Below are 18,993 nucleotides of genomic sequence, written 5' to 3'. Positions count from 1 at the left end.
CGGTTCTCCTGCTGTGTCAGCTCAGCCCTTTGTTATGGTCTGTCCTTGGGTTGATAATTTCCTGTGGCAGCATTAGGGTTTTCTTTTTGTCTTGTGAGCACTTGAGTTTTATGATTCTTTCTCTCTAAAAAGACTTACTATTTGAGAATTTTTGGAAATAATGACGTTTGGAATGTTGTTGTTAATAAAAGCATATTTTACATGCAAGTTGTCAGTTTGAGCATTGAGAAATTGCATTTTTAACAGTAGAGAAACTTTCTCAATGTCAGTGGTGAGCTGAAAAATGCCATGAGTTGAGCACACTGAAATGTTTAAACTCTTGAGGTTAAAAACAAGAATCAAAATTTGAATTGCATTAGAATAATTGCATATAAAAGAAATAGTGTTTCAGAAGCTAAAAAGCTGATCCTAGACATTGACCTGGAGCTGCATTTCCATGCAGTCAGTAATTCACTAAAATTCTTGTGGTCCTTTAGACCTTGGCTGGGGTGAGATCACTTCATATCTGTCCATCTTTCATCAAGATTGCAATAACCACTCCTAATTATACGACAAACCATTTTTTAATCATATAATGACAAAACTTGGCAAGTTTGCCTTTTTTTCTGCACACAGCCTGGTTAGCTGACTCCTGAGTTTCTAATACAAATAAAGAGCGCCCTGACTAGTCCCACACCAGAAGTGTGCTCACTTACCCAAAGTGTTACTTCCATGGCATGCTTCTTACCTGGGGGGGGGGGGAACCAAAGTAGCACAGCAGTTTGTAAGCAGTTGTTAGCTGCTTGGAGTGAACTCTATACGCAAAAATCCTTAATTTTGTGATTTACAGAAAAATTTCAAGACTGCTTCAGGCCTCATGCTTTACTAGAACAAATTAACTTGAATCATCTGATGTTGTTCAGGATCAGATTCCCATAGATGTCATTGATGTGTTATGCAAATTGTTTATCGTGTATAGTTTGGTTTTTTTGCAAACATTTAGCTTTTGTGCCTTTAGAGAGGCTCCAACTTTATTATTTAAAAAAAAAAAACAAACAACAAAGCAGGACAACATCAGTTAGTTCTGTTTCTGAAATAGAGAGCAATTTTGTCCCTCTTCATGTTGCAGAAGTTGCACTGATTCATGGCCAAAAATAATCTTTTTGAAGCAGTTAACTTAAATGGCTTGTAAGTGTATTAAAATACACTAAAATAATCTCAAGGCTGTATGTTCCATCTTTTGATGAACAGTATTAGGTAATGTAGTTCACATTACCTTTGTTGTAATGAGGCTGATTATATTTCTTTCTTAATCTGAGGCAAACCCAGACACACTTTTTTGTGTTCTCTTAATGACTAGAAGAAAAAGCAACAGTGTGACTAACTATTCCAGTGGTTTTGCTTGTCTCTGGTAAATGCAGTGTCAACTTCTTACTCTTTAATGTGTCAGTATATGTAACGTTTTAGTACCTGAACCAAAGTGTACTCAATCTATACTTATTTCAGCAATATTTTCATATTTTTCCTGGAAAAATAAAGTAATGCTTTCCTCAAATTTCAGTTTGCTTTTTTCAAGTAAAAATTTTCATAGTGACACTGAGCCCAAACCTCTATCAAATTCCTTTGAAGTGGAAGAGCACATTCTTTAGCAACTGCCCTGTTAGTTAGAAACCTGATTTTTATGAGTTAGCACTTGCTTATTGTCCTGCTTTCCGCAATTTGGCTCTGTCTTCCCCTTTTAGCAGAGAATATTTTGCTGCATGACTTCAGCTCTCTTCTGGAGAGGGGAATGTGTCTTGGAGGTGGGAGGATCTGAGGTCTGCGGTCACTGAGGAGGTTGCAGTTATGAATGGAGACTGCAGGAATTCTTATTAAAACCTGTTCGGTAGCGGTGACTGGAGTTGGGCTCACACAACTGTGTTGCCTCACGAGGAGGACAGGAGTGCAGAGTCTGGTGGTGGTGTGTGCACCATATCACTGAAACGGCACGCTCGACTCAAACGCGAGAGAAGAGAAGGTTTTACATGGGGAAATTGTCTGAGTTTTGTCTTTTACTTTAACAGTCCATTCTGTGGCCAGGATGTCCTCATGTACCTGATAATACTTTTTCTTGGCTTAAATTGGAATGTGTTCTGCGTTTGCTTTGTACAGCAAGCTCAGACTTCTAGTTATGTATCTTAACCAATAGGCTTTTTAATATATATCCTCCTCTTCTGCAGAGTTCAAAGCTGTATGTCTGGTTCAGAGAAGTGTTTGTAACAGTCACATCTGTTGCAGCACATCAGTTTGTTTGTAATGATTGTCAGAGGTATTCATAGTATTTGTATTCCAACTTGTGTTTCTCCTAACTTAAGTCTTTGGTAAGAGTCTTGTTTTAGGGTTTAATTTTACTCAAACTAGATGCTGCCTAAAGCAAATTCTTGGTTGTTCTTTGTTACAGCTGCAAATGCCACAGTCATCACCAACAAAAGAGAATGGCCTTCAAAACCAACCTGCCAGAATGGTGCTTTGGGATCTGTCCCTCTGAAAGCAGTACCAAGACCTAGATTACATTCGTTGAAGACAACTCCAAAAGGTATATGGGTCTGTTTATACCTAGAGGGAAACTATAATTACTACCGTTATGGTACCTTACCTATAGCAGGTGGCTGCCTCCTGAAACAGTGTTTATTAAACACTGGTCTCAGAAAATAGTGTGAGGAAGCAAAGTCACTTCAGTGGTGCTTCAGATTTTGTGAGGCTTCATAGGAAGGCTGAAATGTGCTTTGTGTTGTCGTAATTGACAGAGGTATTTCAGGCAAATGAGGAGGACGCTTGCACTGTGATATGGCTAAGTTTTGCATGGCACAGGGACTAAATGCACTTTGCTATGTGGCAGGTGTCGTGCGGGGTTTACATTGTTTTAATAAGAGGTTTTTTCTGTCACAAAGCTCAGGTACAGACTCTGTCTGCTGGTGATCTGCAGAGTAGACCTACCCTGATTTTATCCTGAGTGTATGGTCGTCCTTGTCCTCATGCAGACTTTGTATTACCTTCACCTCTATCAGGACAGAAAGAACCTTGGGGATGGGGATTTTTTTTAATAAGGTATTACTAGATAAAGTATCTTCTCTCATAGATGAGTGACATCCCATCTTTCCAAATGAAGAGACACAGAAACAGCTTAACTCTTAATGCCGCTTTTCTTGGTACTCTTCTTATTGACTGAAGTGGAAACAGAGATTTGCACTAATTTTTAATGCAGATAGAACAATTGTCCTTCATTATCTGATGCTAAAAGAAACATTAATTTATATGTATTTTCTGGCTTTCTGTTAAACACTCTTCTGGTTCCTGTTTGAGCCAGGGGCACTTGATTGGCCAACAGTGCTTTAAGCACAGAAGTTAAACTCATTCTCTGGTCAAAATTAAAGACATAATGGGAGCAGATAAATAAGCTTGCTGTGTCTCTCTCCTAAATCCTAGTTATAATCAGCTTGCTTCTGACAGTCTTTGCGGTGAACTGGTTATTGTAATTGGATAAACCTAAATAAGTACTGTGCTCCTGCTTTAGGCTTAAGTTTCAAGCTGGTATCTGACATAATTGAGAATAAATAGGAGGAGATGCCTGCTGAATGTCAGGTTATAATGACATGCTTTAAAATGATAAACAGTGAAAAGAAATAGAATTTGCCACAAACTGTAAATCACTTTGAAACAAACACAAATTATTTGACTGTCTGACAAGCTGATGCTTTCTGTTGGGGTCCAACATGTGCAACACAATGATATATGGCTCAGCATCTCTAGTGATCTGGGTGCCAGAAGCTGGTCTTCAGCACCTGCAGGAGCAGTGTGGCCAGAAGAAGCTGATATTCACCCCTTGGGTTGGTGTTACTTGGACTACTCTGTTGTGTTTTGGGGCCTTCCCAGTTCAAGAGGGCTGTTTTGAGACTGGAAAGTTCAACTGGAGACCTAGGAAGATGGGTAGAGTCTCTGACAATGTGACCTGTGAGGAGGGGTTGAGGGAGTTGAGCTTGTGTAGTCAGGCCAAAAGAAGCATAAAGGGAGATACTGTAACAGTCTGCAGTAACTTGGAAAGGACAGCTACAAAGGTGGTGGTGCCAAACTCTTCAGTAGTAGCAGATGATGTGGCAATGAGAAATTATTTCAAATTTTGGAGTGGGAAATGCAGCATTGCCCAGTGAGGCCATAGAGCCACCCTTCCTGAAGGTTTACAATGCTTGGCTAGACGAAAGCACGGTAAGCTGATCTCATCTTGGTGGTGGACCTGTTCTGAGTGGGAGGCTGGATAGCTGGCCTCTGGAGGTCCCTTTCAGTCCGTGTTTTCATAGCTGTGTTGTATTTGGTGATGTTTTGAGACTTACGTAATTTGGTCTTAGTGCTAAAGTTACTAACATTTTCTTCTGCTTAGAAGCTTTATTAAAACTATCTATTTCTTCCAATGTGAGCTTTGGTAAAGCAAAGCTAAGTTTAAATATAGCTTAAGTTTTCTAGAAGGTGTTTCTCTGTTTACTTCAGTAGATTTGTGTATTTTATACTTGTCTGCTATTACGTATTTCCAGTTGTTCCTTTAATTTCTGGTATAGTGGTACTTTTAAACCTGATCTAAGCTTCTACTTCTAGGAGCCAAGGCCAGGCCTGCTTCACTGAGTCAGTGCACACCAAAATCATCTGGGCCACTGCACTCAGCAAGGAAAGCCAGTGAAGCTAGAGGTAATCAGTTGTTGGGTAAAGTCAGATTTTCACTTATATTCTTGAATTCCTCCATCTTGAGAGAGCAGCTATGCTCTGGGACTTCAGAGTAACTGAGATGGTCAGTCAGTCCTTTTATTTCATAGCATTGGAAACTGGCTCTGCAAGGTGTTCCATATGTATTTGTTTTATCTGGGTGGTAAAATCAGGGCATTCATTGTCCACTCTCCACTTGAAACTTGTGCCCCATGGGGACTTAGTATACTTGACAATGTCTGTTAAACGATGTTCTGTCACTGGCTTATAAGATTGGATACTTGTAAGACACAACCCAGACACTTCTCAAGTTTGTGTTTAAGCAAGATTCTTGTGTAAGTGCGCTGATCAGTTTTGACTATTGAGGATATTTACTCCATGTTATGTTTCTGCATCAGGTGCTTGTTTTATCTTTAACTTCCAATTGAAATCAGTCATTGTTACCAGAGTCTATGAAAAAGAATAGATACGAATCCTCACGCAAGCTTTGTAAGACAGAATTTTCACTTTGGGAGCAGAGTTCCATTTGCATGGCAGAGGTGAGGCAAGCAAGTACAGTTGTGGTATGAAGCAGATTGTTTCCATTGAAACACCTGTTGTTGTAGGATCACACACTATTGGTAAAGCCTGAAGAAAGCTGATAGGTGTTGTCAGCCGACTTTTTATGAACTTCTGCACATAACTTCTGCACTTATACCTAGCAGTCTGAAAGAGTGCTTTAATTTAATTAATATCCTTCAAAATAATGAGGATGTCAGTATTCACATGAACTTAAAACAATACAGTAAGCATAGATTAACCTTCTCAGTGCTTTCATTTTATATCTAACTTGATTGTTAGCGTATTTGAGAGTGCTGTTAATTCATACTTCCTTTATCCCAATAACTGGAGCATGTAGGTGGAAAAAATTACTATGATGCCAGCATAGATGATTGTTTTTTACTATCTATGGTCCTCTATGAATGAGTAAAATAAAAGGGTGCTACCTGACCTAAGTGAAGTGTGTTTATTGTAATGGGAAAAAAAATGTTTGGCTTATTGAGAGTTCATGATGCATTTTCCAAGTAGTTTAACCTTATAATGCTAAATCTTGCTGTTGACTATGCTATCAACCATTGCAAGAAAGAAACTGAAATTGTAAAGTTTGAGGAGCTTATGTGGAAAGAATCTTAAAAAAAAAAAAAAAAAAAGGCACCCCCCCCGCCTCTTACTGACTTAAAGTGTAATTCTCTTCTTTTTTTCTCTCTCAACATTGTAGGTACTCCTGGAAGAAACGGACACCAAAGCCTATCATGTTTGGGTTCTGGTGAGTTTTCTGAACGTGTTTTTACATTTTCTGTGGTACAACTTAATTGTTTATCATGATATTACTGTATTTGTTCTTTTCTTGGAAGGACAGTTTTGCAGCAGATAACTTTGTAAACTATCACTAATTCCAGTTTCAAGAGATATGGAGTAAAGTCTTGAGGGTTTTTTTTTCTACTTACTGTCTTCTGGCTACACAGCTCTTAGAATATGCAGTCTATGCTATCTGTCACTCTGTTTCCAGTGAAGCAGAAGGAAGTTTTAACTGTAACAAAAAAACACTATGGCAATGAAACTTGGATGTAGTTTTTGCTGTTTAGCCACAGTGGGGTAAGTAATGACCTAAAGGTCACATGTTGGGGCTTCAAAACAAATAAATAGAAGAATCACACAGAACAACATGTTTTTCTGAAAGGTTCCTGGTGGATAGCCTGTTGGTGAGAGCTGTCTCTGTGTATCACAGCAGACCACACTTGAATGAGTTGAAATTATCTGAGTGTGTTGATGTGTGTCTGGTTGTACGGCAGAGGGAGGAATCACAGCTGATTAAGTGGCAGATGGTGTTCCAAAATCTGGCAGAGTTTTAAGGACTTCATATTGGGTTTGTTTTGGTGTTTATGCCAGTCAGGACACCTGGTGCTAGTTTCTGTCTGCCAGGAGACAGAGAAGTCTTCAGATGATGTTTCTACTTGCAGCAATTTCCAAGTCTTTTTCAAGAGAGTTGGCAGTCCAAATCAGTTTCCTGAGCATCGGTGTGTATTTGCTGAATTAAAAGCTGCTTGTAATTAATTACTCATTGAAAAGCCCTTCTTGAAAGATACTGAAGATGACTGGAAAGCCCTGTGTCCCCTGAGTAAATAGCAGCTGTCTTTTTGAAAGAGGTGCAGCAGCCAAGCAGATGTTATAAAGTTGAGTTTGGAATTACTGGGCAAATCAGTTCTGACTTGTAACTCTGATACTATGGCAGTATATATTAATTTAATTTCTTACAGTCATAACTTGAGTCTAATGCTTTTGCCTTTTACTCTCCTGGGTGGCAAATGTCTGCATATGAATCAGGCCCAAGTACCTTGCTCAGTATTTCCTGTTAGGGGTCATGGCTTCTGTCATACAGCAAGTTTGCACAGAGTGCTTATTCTGTTTGTTTGTTGCTTTTATTGATAGTTTTGTTGAACTAATGTTAGTGTAGTTTAGGTATAGCCTGACACTGAGTTTCACGAGCTCATATGTGGTCCTTTTCTGTAGGAGTGTAGAGAATTATACAGCTAGCAACACAATGTCTTGATTAGCTCAGTTGAAGAAATTAATGATAAGCAATGAAGTCCATTTCTGGACTAGAAACAGCAAACTAAATTCCTTTTCAACTTGCATATGATATTCTTAAAATATAACTTTATTTTTCCCTGAATTTATCATGGCCCTTTCTCTGTATTTTCTATGCATAAAAGTAATTAGTGCTCCCTCCCTTTTTCACTAGCTTAATATAATTTTTCTTGTGATTCATCTTTTTTCCAACCCAGTAAAGACTGCAGCCACATAGCCTTGAAGTATTATATCAATGCTGTAAAAATGCCAAATTGGCTGTAATATTAAATGATTCTTTAGCAAATGCTCTTTAACATCATACTTTTACCAGTTGAATAGCTGTATTTCAGTATTTCTCTTAATAAACCTGAACTGTTTCCTGTACTGAGTCAACTTCCAAAATTATCTTGTATGTTAGACTTCCAAATTAATACCTTTCTGACTTACACAGAGCATTACTTATAATTTCTTATTTATGCATGCAAAACTTTCTGATGGAGTATTTTGCTTTTTTAAGACAGATTTTTTTTTAATTTTTTCTATCTTCATAGTTGCAGATAGTTCTTACAACAGAATAAAAATATTGTGTGGCTGCTTGGATGTCCTGCAGTACAATGTCTTACATTTTACAAAAAAGACAAATGATCTTTTTGAAATGAACTGAAATAATGCCAGCTGGTACCATGTAAAATGAGGCCTACTATTTTTTTTTTCTTTTAGTGGCCTTGATATTATAGTGAAGCTTTGTTCTAGTGATTTTAGCTAGCTAAAGCTTTTGTTCTTTTATTTCAGTGCCACAGTTAACTCTACAGTTTTCAGCCTCATTCAGTGAGGAAGTCTATCCCCACTTCTGTTTCTTGCCCATGTGCTCTGTCTGAAGAGCCAGCACTGGTTTCTTGAGGCAGAACTCTGGTAATAAATTAATTACTGTAGTAATGCATTAAGTGACTAGCTGAGGTGTTAATGTTGCTTTTAGCATTACTTCAAGTACAGAAAAAACAGCAGGTGTTTCTGGGAAAAGATCTCTGTTCTCTGTTTGTGCTCTTTATCCATTTTCCATTCATTTACAGCAATGATGCAAAGCCAGATACAACACACTGTTAGTATGCCTGTAGAATTGGAGAGACTTATGTATTTGCAGCTGTTCATTCCTTGTTTGTATTAAAACATTCACAACACTCCTCTTTGTGAATTCTGTATTTTTCAGGGCTGATATTCCAGTGGATCAAGTAATTTCTAAAAGTTCTATGGCATGTTGCTTCAGCACTGGCTTTACTTCTTAGACAAAGTTACCTTCTTGTGCAAAAGAACATATTATGCCCTTCTTAACTTGCTAACTTAAAGTAAGAACACTCTTATGCACTTACTGTAATGTCTTAATGTAAACATTACTAAAAATGTTGCTCTTGTGAGATGTGCTCTTAGTGCTCTTTCCTTTTTCTCCAGCCCTTCCTGTAGAAAGAGTAACCTACTTCTAATACCTGTGCTTACTGTGCAGTGGATGTCCAAGTCTCATATCTCCATTATTGACTGAAGGTCAAGGTTAAGTTATAATACAGTAATCCCTGGTATTATGTAAGTCAAGCAAAACCAAATAGCCTTTTTGGCAGTTCAAAGGAACTACAGTTTCAGGAATAAAGCATGCAAATATTTATTGGAAAGCTTTATCCTGTTGTCAGACATACTTTAAGGTTCACTTAACACCCCTTTCATGTCCTCAGTCATCACTGTTGAGAATCATGGGAAACAGAGGGTAAACATCTTTTTCTTATGTTGTAGATGCCCTGACAGAATAGGTTACCCTCAAAATATTTGCACTTTCAATGTCTGGAAAACAAGAGATTAATGTGTCTCTCACTATGCTTGTGCTTTTTTTAGCAACAAAAAAAAAAATTAACATTTTAAGATCTGTCATGTTACTATATGAAAATGTGTAACTTCCTTGAGAAACTTGGAAGTTTGTAATTCTGAGAGCCTATGAACATAGTTGCTAATGTCAAGTAGTCTTCAGCATGGTATGGTGAAGTTACCCTACTGCTGAGGGTATCTGGTCAGGTGGCTTATTAGCTCTGTTTTTCCTTTCATATCTGCTCAAAAGGGTTTTGTTTTGTTGCTGGGTTTTGTTTGTTTTTTTTGATGGGAGAGTTTTTTTGTTTGCAAAAGTTTTTTTTGCAAGTTGTAGAAGAAACTGTTCTTCTTGTGTGAAGACTTGGAAAGATCCTCATGCATATGTGAAGACAGGTGCTCATATGGTTGCTCATAGAGCCCGTAGAATTGAGGAACTCACCTGACTTAAGGCAGGAAGGATGAGTCTTTTTGGTGGCAGTTCTAGCATAGATCATGGTGCTAGCAAACATTTAGAAAACAGAGCACACTGCTTCTGTCTCAGCACTTCGAGCATTCTCTTTTGATGGCTTTATCTCAGTATTCACTTTCAATATGCTTTTCTTGCTGCATAACGTAAATGTTGTTAGGATTGTTACTAGAGAATATAGACAGACGTTATTTCGTGGTTTTTGAGTACCCAACTTTGTAGATGCAAGGTTAAGAGTAAAAATAATTTTCTTCAGAAGAATGTCCATTCATTAAAAAAAGTCCCAAAGGTCTTAAACTCTTTTTTTAAAAAGAGACGGAACCCTCTCAATCCCACCCCCAGCACTTCTGATAGAGAGTATATGTTGCAGAGCTCTACATGACAGTTTTCGAACAAACTGTACTTCTGTATCATCTGAACAGTAATTTTCCGTTTAATGTATCCTTTAAAAAAAACAAACCCAGCGTTCTATGGTAATCTGTGGGAATTTTCCATGAAGGGAAACTTTGCATGTTGCTGAACCAACTCTGCTTTTCTTTCGGTGTCTTCTAATACTGTACTTGTCAGGTCATGGGAAATAAATTCCCTTAAGAATCATACAGGAAGTAGTTCAGTGGGTAAAAAAAAGTATTAAACATTTTAAAGCTCTTTTCTGCTCTGCACTGGAATAAACCTGGAGTAAATCTGCAGAAAAGTTAAAACCAAGAGGAAGATTCTGCTTTAAAATTGCTAGTAGTCTGTACAGTGCTTAAAGCACTCCAGTCATAGATAAATCGGTGTTTAAGTGCTTGTTAAAGCAGGGATGATTTTGGTCCAGGTCCAGCATCTAATTTGAATTTCAACATAGATATGTTGAGACTGAATTCTCAGTCTCTTGTGTTAAGATCTTCAGCTTTTGTAAATAAGTTGGGTAGTCAGTTTTCCTGTCTTTACCCTTCTCTCCAGAAGGAAAGCCTGGAAATTTTGCAGAAAAGCTTGGACTTTGGACTTTGTAAACTCTGTGGAGCAAAGAATAAACAAGATTAGATTCGTTATTAGTTTAATGAAGATAGCTTATATTCTACAGATTGGAAATTTCAGGACCTGAATAGTATAAGCTAGTGTCTTTCTCTTAAAAAGAAAGGAAAAGATCAAGCTTACACTTATTTTGCAGATATTGGTTCTGTGCATTGGACTATTTTGTTACCTTTCTAGCTGTGATATAAAGCCAGCTATAGTTTTGGGGATTTTTTTTTTCCAGATGGTTTTTCATCCATATGAAGTCTGAGGGCCATCTGAATGACTTAACTGTCTCATATGATCTAGCCTTAAAATTCCTTCAGGCTAATAAGGAATGTTCTTATGAACAGACAGCAAAGCTTCTTAAGTGGTATAGCTATTCCATGTGAACCAACTATAAAAGCAGGTCTTCATTATGCCATCTCTGTATAAATAAAAGCAGAATTAATCCAAACCTATGTGAATTTGAGCTTCTTATTAAACGTATTCATTAGGAAGATATAATGATTTTTAGTTTGAACGTTAAAAGAATATTTGTAAAACTGAAATAACCTTTGAAACTCAGTAACTGTTGCTTTCTTGGACAGATTTCTCCAGTGTTACCAAAAGTATAGTACAGCAGCTGGATTTCATTCCTTGGGTAAGAATTACTCTGCTCCAGAAGCCTTCAAAGTGAAATGGCTGGTGCTTATGTTCAGAGAATGCTACCCTAAATTCTGAAGTAATCTGTTCTGAGTGTTCTGGGGTTGGTGTGTGTTTTGGGCTTTTTTGGGTGTTTCTAATACATGGTGGTTTCCTGAGGTAGGTTTGTTAGAGTAGAGAATGGAATGCAGAAAACTGAGACACCTGACCATAAAGTCTTAATGTTTTCCAGACTGGTTCCTTCAGCTGTCAAGTAAGTATAGCAGTGTATTTGTATGCATGTTCCTAGTGTTCTTCCCAAACTTGATCTTCTGAAGGTTAACACTTTAAGTCTTGCTCCATACTGAAAATCAGTGCTGTTCCCTGTACCTTCCAACAGATAGCTTTACAAAAAAGCAATTAATTTAAAAAAAAAAAAATCAAGGCTTACTGTGGGGCAACACATGGGCCACCTCTGTTCTAATGTTGATGTTCTGCTGGGAATTTCTCAAATCAATGGACTGAAAATGTTGGGGTTATTTTCACAACCCGCAGCAATGAGAATTTGATGTGGGTCCCATCAGTTCTCTCATAGTGACTGAGCATCATTCTTTAAAGCCCTTTGTAGCATAACCCAAGTGTTTTTTCACACTACAAGGGCTGTTTTTTCTGTTAGTGCTTTTAAGGAAGGACCTGTTTTCTGGATTGTAGGTTAGATATTTCAGATATGTTTTTTATTATTTAATGCCAAACCTTTGTGAGAAACGGGCTCTCCAGCTCCGTGCAGCCATGCTCCAAACTTTTGGTGACACAGAAGTATGCAGACTTTCTATGGAAGAAGTCTTTGTACTTTGCTTCTGTGGTGTTTATTCTGATGTTGAGAGGAATGTCTGTAGTTCCCTGCCATGGTATTTATTTTGATTTTTCACAATAACAAGCCACACAAGAGAAGAACACAAAGCTGTGTTCTTCTCTCGCTTGTCTTCTCTTACTCTGCATGAGTAGAGGCAGCAGCTGAAATAGGTATCCACAGATTGTATCAGCTCAGACAAAGAGATGCTTAAAGAAAATTTCCCAGTGTTGGGAGCTGGAGTTCAGGGCTTTTCTAGCATGGAAGTCTGTCCTAATGGCTTTAGATTATAGGCCTCATTGTTAGGATCAGGCAGAGACTATGCTTTTACTACTATTCAGTCTGAACTAATCTTAAAATACCTAAATTCTCACTAATTTTTTCATTAAGAGGACAACAGTTTTTTATTTTGTTAGGAAACTTTAGTGCCTTGACTGACCATCAGGGTCATGTACCAGTAGCAAACCATTTTCACTTTGTTATTCCTAACTGAGTTGTTGTGTGCAGTGCTAAAGTGTTGCCATCTTGAAAATACTGACCTGGAACTTAGTTCTTTCTCTATCTTCTTGTTCCTTCCCTCTCCAGTTAAACCTAAGTATGGTTGTCTTTTATTTATTTGCTTTTATTTCTGTTCTTCAGATTGCACACACAGTTTTATGTGTGTGCAGTAAACAGTGAATAATTGGGTGTCATTGTACTGGATTTCTTCCTTAACTTTGAGGTGGAGTGTATTAACTATTCCGAAGTTGACTCTTAATGACCCCTTACAATATTTTTTTTAAGTCCTCTGACTTGTTCCTTCTGTCTTTAAGTCCTTTCTGTCCCCATATTTCTTAAAGGATTATTTCAGCAGGTACAGTAGCTGCCCATGTTGTTGTCACTGACCTCTGCTTGGGAGAAGAGTTGACATAATACTCGAAAGACCATGGAGCTGTCCCAGCGACATGAAATTTGTGAATCTTGTGTCAAAGATGGTTAAACATATTGTAAACTGAATGTACATCTGCACTTTTGTCTGCACATACAGGCCTGTGAAGAACATACAAAGCCTACAGCTGTATGAGTTGTCTTTAATTTGCCCTGTGAACCTTGGGAGCTGTAGTCAAAGTTGATAAACCACCAGCATGTCTTGCCTAAATTGTCCTTATTTGCAATGTTGCTTTTCAGTAGAGCTGTTTGAGTACCAGTTATTGTTGTTCTGAGGCCACAGATGAGGAACAGTTGCACAACACACATAAATCGGTATCCTGTGAATGAAAAATTAATAGATCTGTAAACTGTGACCTTAAGTAAAACTTCTGTTTTTCCTTTGTTCTGTGGAGCCTGAGCTCAGAAGGACTCGTGTATACATTTAGCCTGTTACTGAACAGCAGAAGTTCCTAGCAGAGAGGTAATTGTTTTTTTGACACATCTGTCTAAATCATCGAAAATTCCTATTTTAAGGAATGTTGTCCTAATATTAGTGACTTTATTCACTGTTCTCAAGTAAGCTTTTCTTCAAAGCACTGTAGAATTTTGACTGAGGCGGTCTAACAAGAACACCATTTGGGAAGGGACATCTTACACATGGAAAATAACTTGCCGCTTCTTTAAAATGAAATTATTTTTGCAGTGTTTAGTTGCTGTTCTCAATTCTGAAGAAGTGTGCACACTTTGAATACTAACGCTGTTGTGTGAGAGACTGATCAGCCTGATTCCTGTAGCTGTTTGCCTGGAAATCCACCGCAGCATCACCTTCTGTTTAACAAGCTGCTGAATTCATAATGATTAGAAGCTTCAGTGTACTAGAAGGAACTCGAATTATTTAGGATTCTTAGTACCCTGTCTGAGGCAGGAAGAGGTTTGTTGGGTTTTTTTTGTTTCGGTTTAGGTTTTTTTTGGGTGAGGACTGGAGCTTAAAAAGTAAGTCCTGAAGCTGTATTTGGCATGGCATTGGGTATTGTTGCCTGCAGGAAGGTTTGCTTTTCAAACTGGAGTGCTAACTAGGGCAAGGTGGTCACAGAAAAGTGGTGAGGGGGCAGTCATTTTCCAGAAACAAAAATGAGGACACAGATGACCCTTTGGCTCCTAGTAGGCTCCTGCTGCTCACGTCTCTCTTTACATAAGCAGTCACCTCTCTGTTCTTCCTGAATTAAAGCATGCCAGTAAAATCCATCTGTTCTACACTGCCCATGCTGTCTTATGACAAGGAGCCAGTTGTTCTCTTTGTGGGCCTCTCGGATCTAAAGATCTGGTCTCTAATTTAGACTTCTTTGCAGTGAGACACTGACTGTATTCTGATGGCTTTCTTGGTGATTGCTGGATGTGGAAAGAGAAATAGAGACAGCAGAAAGATGTGCAGGTACCGCAGACTTGGCCTCATGAGGCTGATTTGAAGAGCCTACTGATGCCAGTGCTCTTTGCTCCCTTCTTGTCAATTGCTGGTTCCCAGGGAGTGGCAGATACGTTACTCTTCTGGGGTTAAAATAGGTCTAGCTCCACTGTCAATCTGATCATGTCATTAGGTATTGATGCATTTACTGATGCAGACTAAATTGCATGGTCATAACAGGATGCAGCCCCTTTCTCTGTTGATCACCAATTTTGCCCTCAGAGCTGGAAGAAAGCCAGCTCTAGAGTGCTAGTAAATAAAATCTATCAGTCCTGTTGTCTTGTATTTTATTCTGCTGTTTTCTGGTGCTATTTTCCATTGCCCTTATCCAATGTCAGGATAGAAAAAGACCTCTGTGTGATCCACATGTTATGCATGAAATGTAGACTCTGCAAGTTCCTGGCATGCTGTTTTAGGATCCTCTGGATTACATCCTGGCCTCGTACCCTTCTGGTACCAGACACTAGATTGTCGCAGGGGTACAGACACAGACCTGGAGGTGCTGTCTTCCTGAGCTGGGGAGCTGTGGTGGAACATACCATGGCGTAACACAGAGCTCTGGCAGCGCTAAGTTGGAGGGACCTCTCTGAGTTAAATGTCTCCTGGGAGCTATTTGCATACGGATGGGCAGTCCTCTTGCTGGCTGCAGTCAGAGCCGAGTGCTGGGTGATAGATGGGACTGACATGCCTCTATTGCTTTTTATTAGTGTTGTCAGGCCCTACTTCTGCATAAAACAGATTTGTTTTAGGTTTGTGGGGTTAGCAGGACTCCAGCCCCACAGACTAAAAAGGCATTTTCCTCAAATTGGAAGTTTTCTTGAAAAATTTAATTATGTGGTTTATCTGTTTCTTCATGGCCTATTTATTTCCACTCAGACTAAGGGTGGGAAAGAGGAGGCAATGGAAGTATTATTTGTGTATCTCTGTAAGAGGAGTTTTGGCCTCTGCTACAATGGCTTTTATGTCTGTATAGAACTTTTATCTGCTCATGTTTTGCCTGATGATTCATTCGTTCCTCAGTCTCCAGACTGGTTCATTACATCATAGTTGCACTCTGAGATGCTTTGTTCCAGCTTCTGTCCCTAGGAAGGAAGTTAAGGTTTCATTGAGGTTTCAACTTCTCTCCTTTTTTACCAGAGAAGTTCTTTACCTTTCTTCCTGGCACCATTGCAAGGATGGGGAGGGGCAGTGGGTCATTTTTTGGTTGTAGGGATTTTGTTGGGCATTTTTGGAATCTGATTGGGCTGTTTCCTTCTTTAAGAGCATCAAATTGGGATGGTGAGAGAACTTATACTTTGTGGAGCAGTCCTCAAATACTTTGAGGAGCTGTGAGAGGCAGGAGGAAAGCAAAAGGGAGTTTGGGCGAATTCTCTGTCAAAAGGGTAAAACCTGGTATGACTGGGTGTTGAATGGTGTTTGAAGACGAGCTGTAGGCCTGATCAAAATATCAAGATACCTTCATTGAGAGAATTTGACAATACTGATTTAATAATTGAAGAGATGGGCTAATGGACTAAGCTGAATACACAAGGCAACTGTAGTGTGCTGTAACAAGCCTTTTGGCTTAGCATGGCTACCAAGTGTAATAATCAGCACAGAAAGGAGGTGATGTTTCTGATAATGGTGTTGGATTAGGAAAGGGTCTCCATCTGCAGGCTGCTGGAAAGATAGATGAACTTGCGTTGCTAGTGCTAAAGGCCTTCAAACTAGAAGGGATCAATGACACTTTTATAGGAGTAATGACATGCATGCCCTGCGGCGTGCAGAGGCTGCCCTGGGAACCAAACAAAAAAAGCTGATTTATTGTATTTTTACTTATTTTGAATTATTTTGTGTGGAGTGAATATGTATTATAGTACTTCAGAGCTGATGGTACCTCACCATGCTGAGAAATAACTATTTTGGTTCATGGTCATAAAACATTCAGCAGTTTTCTCCTGCAGTATGCTGTGGAGGTTGGCTTGATGGGTCTGACTGTCTCAACGCTGGGCTGCGGCTCTTTTGCTCTACTTAAAGAGCTGCTTTATTGTCACTGCACTGGTCCCTGTGATGTTAGAGATACCCAGAGACCACAATAAGGCAACAAAATGCTATTTTTAGTTCTAGCTGATGTGGTAAATAAACACTAGAAAATTTAAAGTGTTGTGTCTGGAGCAAGTGAGACATGCTATTAAAATATAATAGATCTGTGGTAAGGAGAGGACAGGTAAAGCATCGCTGGGCTGAGACCTGTCAGTATGATTATGTTTGCTTCAGAGCTTTAGAGCAGGTTGTGTTAAAGATTTCTGGAACTAGAAAACCTGTCAGAGGGATAGGTGCTAGAGAGCATTGGCTGTGGTTTGGTGAAGTACAAGTGTGGGATCAGTGGAAATGTACCTAATTCTGTTGTTCCTAAAAAGATAACAAAGGCTGTGGAGCTTCAAGCAACCCAAAAGAATGTATGAGCTGCTACTGTCTTGTCCCCTGCATTGGCTGTGAAGTACTTGGGTGGTCCCTGCCCCTATGGCTGCCTGGCAAGGCAGCTGTTGACTGCAGGCAAAGTAGTGAAATATTTCTGTTCGCAGAGGAAGGTGGCCAGTGCAAGTCTGTAGTGCCTTAGCAGCATGTATTTATAGTTGTGGTCATAGGTGGAAACTGTGACACTTTCTAATTGCTGTAAAACAGTTGTTACTCTATTTTTCTAGTTTCTAACTCTATTTTTCATTTTATTTTTGCTATTGGCAGCATGCAGAACTTTTGAGCTCATTAAATTGTAAGGAGGAGTATTTTTTTAAGAGGGCTAATTAAATATGGAAACAGCATCTATTTTGAAGAACTCTTGTAACACTGCTGGTTTGCTACAGTGTTTGGGTGCCTTCAAAACCCAGCTGGCAGATACTGGTTTTAATATGACATTGTTGCCTACTTCCTTGTTCCTCTCCTGGTAAATGGAAGCATCTGCAGTGTTGAGCTGCCAAACTAAATAGTATTTCCCTTAAGCAGATCTCAAATACTGAATTGTTCATAGAGAATAGACACATTTGTGGATTTGCTAAGACTTTAAATGTTGACTTATTTAATGCCAAAAGAAACTCCGGTAGAATATGTTAGGTGGTAAATCTGTTTTAATAAATTCATGTCAATTGACAGGAACTGTTTAAGAAAAAATGTACCCTGAAAGGATTCTTGGAAGGGAGAGCTGAAGAATGCCTCCAGGAATATTCAAATAATCTCCCTAACAGTCTCCAAAGAACAATTACATGATCTGTGACATTGCTGGATGATATATTCAGCTGGGGAGACCACCCACTTCCTCCTCCTCCTTCTCCTCCTCCCTCCTCATCCTCCTCCTCCCTCTTTGCCTTTTCTAGCTTCCAGCCCCACAGAGTCCCATAGCAGATTAAGCATCAACACTGTGATGCAATTCAGGGGCTGCTGGTTTTCTGAATCACTAAGTCGGTTTTATTCTGAGTACAAGCTTTGTTTCCACAACATCTGGTGAGGAGAAGCTGCCAGCAGCATTTGTGCTGTGGATATCTGCTTTTACTGACTTTTTTTTGCTTGTCTGTGCATAAGGAATAAAACCAAAGGAATGGAGACTTGATTTTTTCTTCAAGCCTGTTTTATTTAGCACAAATTGCTTTGCTTCTGCCAGTAGTGATTTAAAAACATAGTATGTGACAGTACATGGAGGCTATTTCTTGCTTGTTTATTTTCCAATTGCACTGAAGACATGTTATGGTCCCCGAAATTTTCCTTATCCAACATGCGTGTACGGCTGACAGCAAAGGGATTGCTACGAAACATTCGTCTACCTTCTGGCTACAAGAAAAGCACTGTTATATTTCATACAGGTTTGTGTTGTTTTTTTAGTATGACAGCTAGAGTGTGCATTGAGGGAATATCTTGTTTACTTCAACAGCAGCTTATTTTTAGCAAATAAATATACTGAGCATGAAAGCTTCTTTGAATTTCATACAGATGTCTGGCTTTTGAGCAAAGTAATTTCATATTCTGAGTCTGTGTGTGTGCACCTGTGCTGAGCTGCTTGTTTGGAAGATGGTTATTCTGTTTATGAAATGCAAATTGGAATTTGTTCTTTCTTCCCACAAGTCCAAAAATAGTATCAGGATGTCCGTGCTATTAAATATTTATATAATAATTTTAATTATTATTTCTGGAAGTGCTGTCTTTTCTGTAACTTGATTTGGGGCAGGGGGGAAAGAGGGAAGCAGAATGAATACAGACTGTCAAGATGTGGCTTGCCTGTGAGAAATACTTAAATTCTTAAATGTAGATATATCTGTTGTCATACATGTCGTGTTAAACACTTCTTACTTGCAACTAGGACAAACAAACTTTTGTGCTAACTTGTATTGATACAAATCTAAGAAGTATGTTTTAGAGACATTCAAGACAAGTGTTTGTGTGTTTTAAAGTAAACCACCCTCCCCCCAAAAACCCCCAAACCACAAATCCCAAAACAAAAAAGAAAAACAAACAAACAGACCACCACAAAATTCTCAGCTGCATCTCACC

General features: G+C 38.8%; 1 protein-coding gene across 1 annotated transcript in view; it reads left to right on the top strand.

Annotated features, from left to right (window-relative positions):
• LOC104536389 (microtubule-associated tumor suppressor 1 homolog) overlaps nucleotides 1-18,993 on the top strand; it is an 80,218-nt gene that overhangs the window by 17,759 nt on the left and 43,466 nt on the right. The window contains 3 exon segments of the mRNA XM_010178976.1: nucleotides 2,420-2,554; nucleotides 4,606-4,695; nucleotides 5,969-6,016. Of these exon segments, the coding sequence (XP_010177278.1) occupies nucleotides 2,420-2,554; nucleotides 4,606-4,695; nucleotides 5,969-6,016 (273 nt within the window).

This window comes from Mesitornis unicolor, unplaced genomic scaffold (genome assembly GCF_000695765.1).
Source record: "Mesitornis unicolor isolate BGI_N332 unplaced genomic scaffold, ASM69576v1 scaffold5302, whole genome shotgun sequence".
Lineage (NCBI taxonomy): Eukaryota > Metazoa > Chordata > Aves > Mesitornithiformes > Mesitornithidae > Mesitornis > Mesitornis unicolor.
This window is presented reverse-complemented; position numbering and strand designations above follow the sequence as displayed.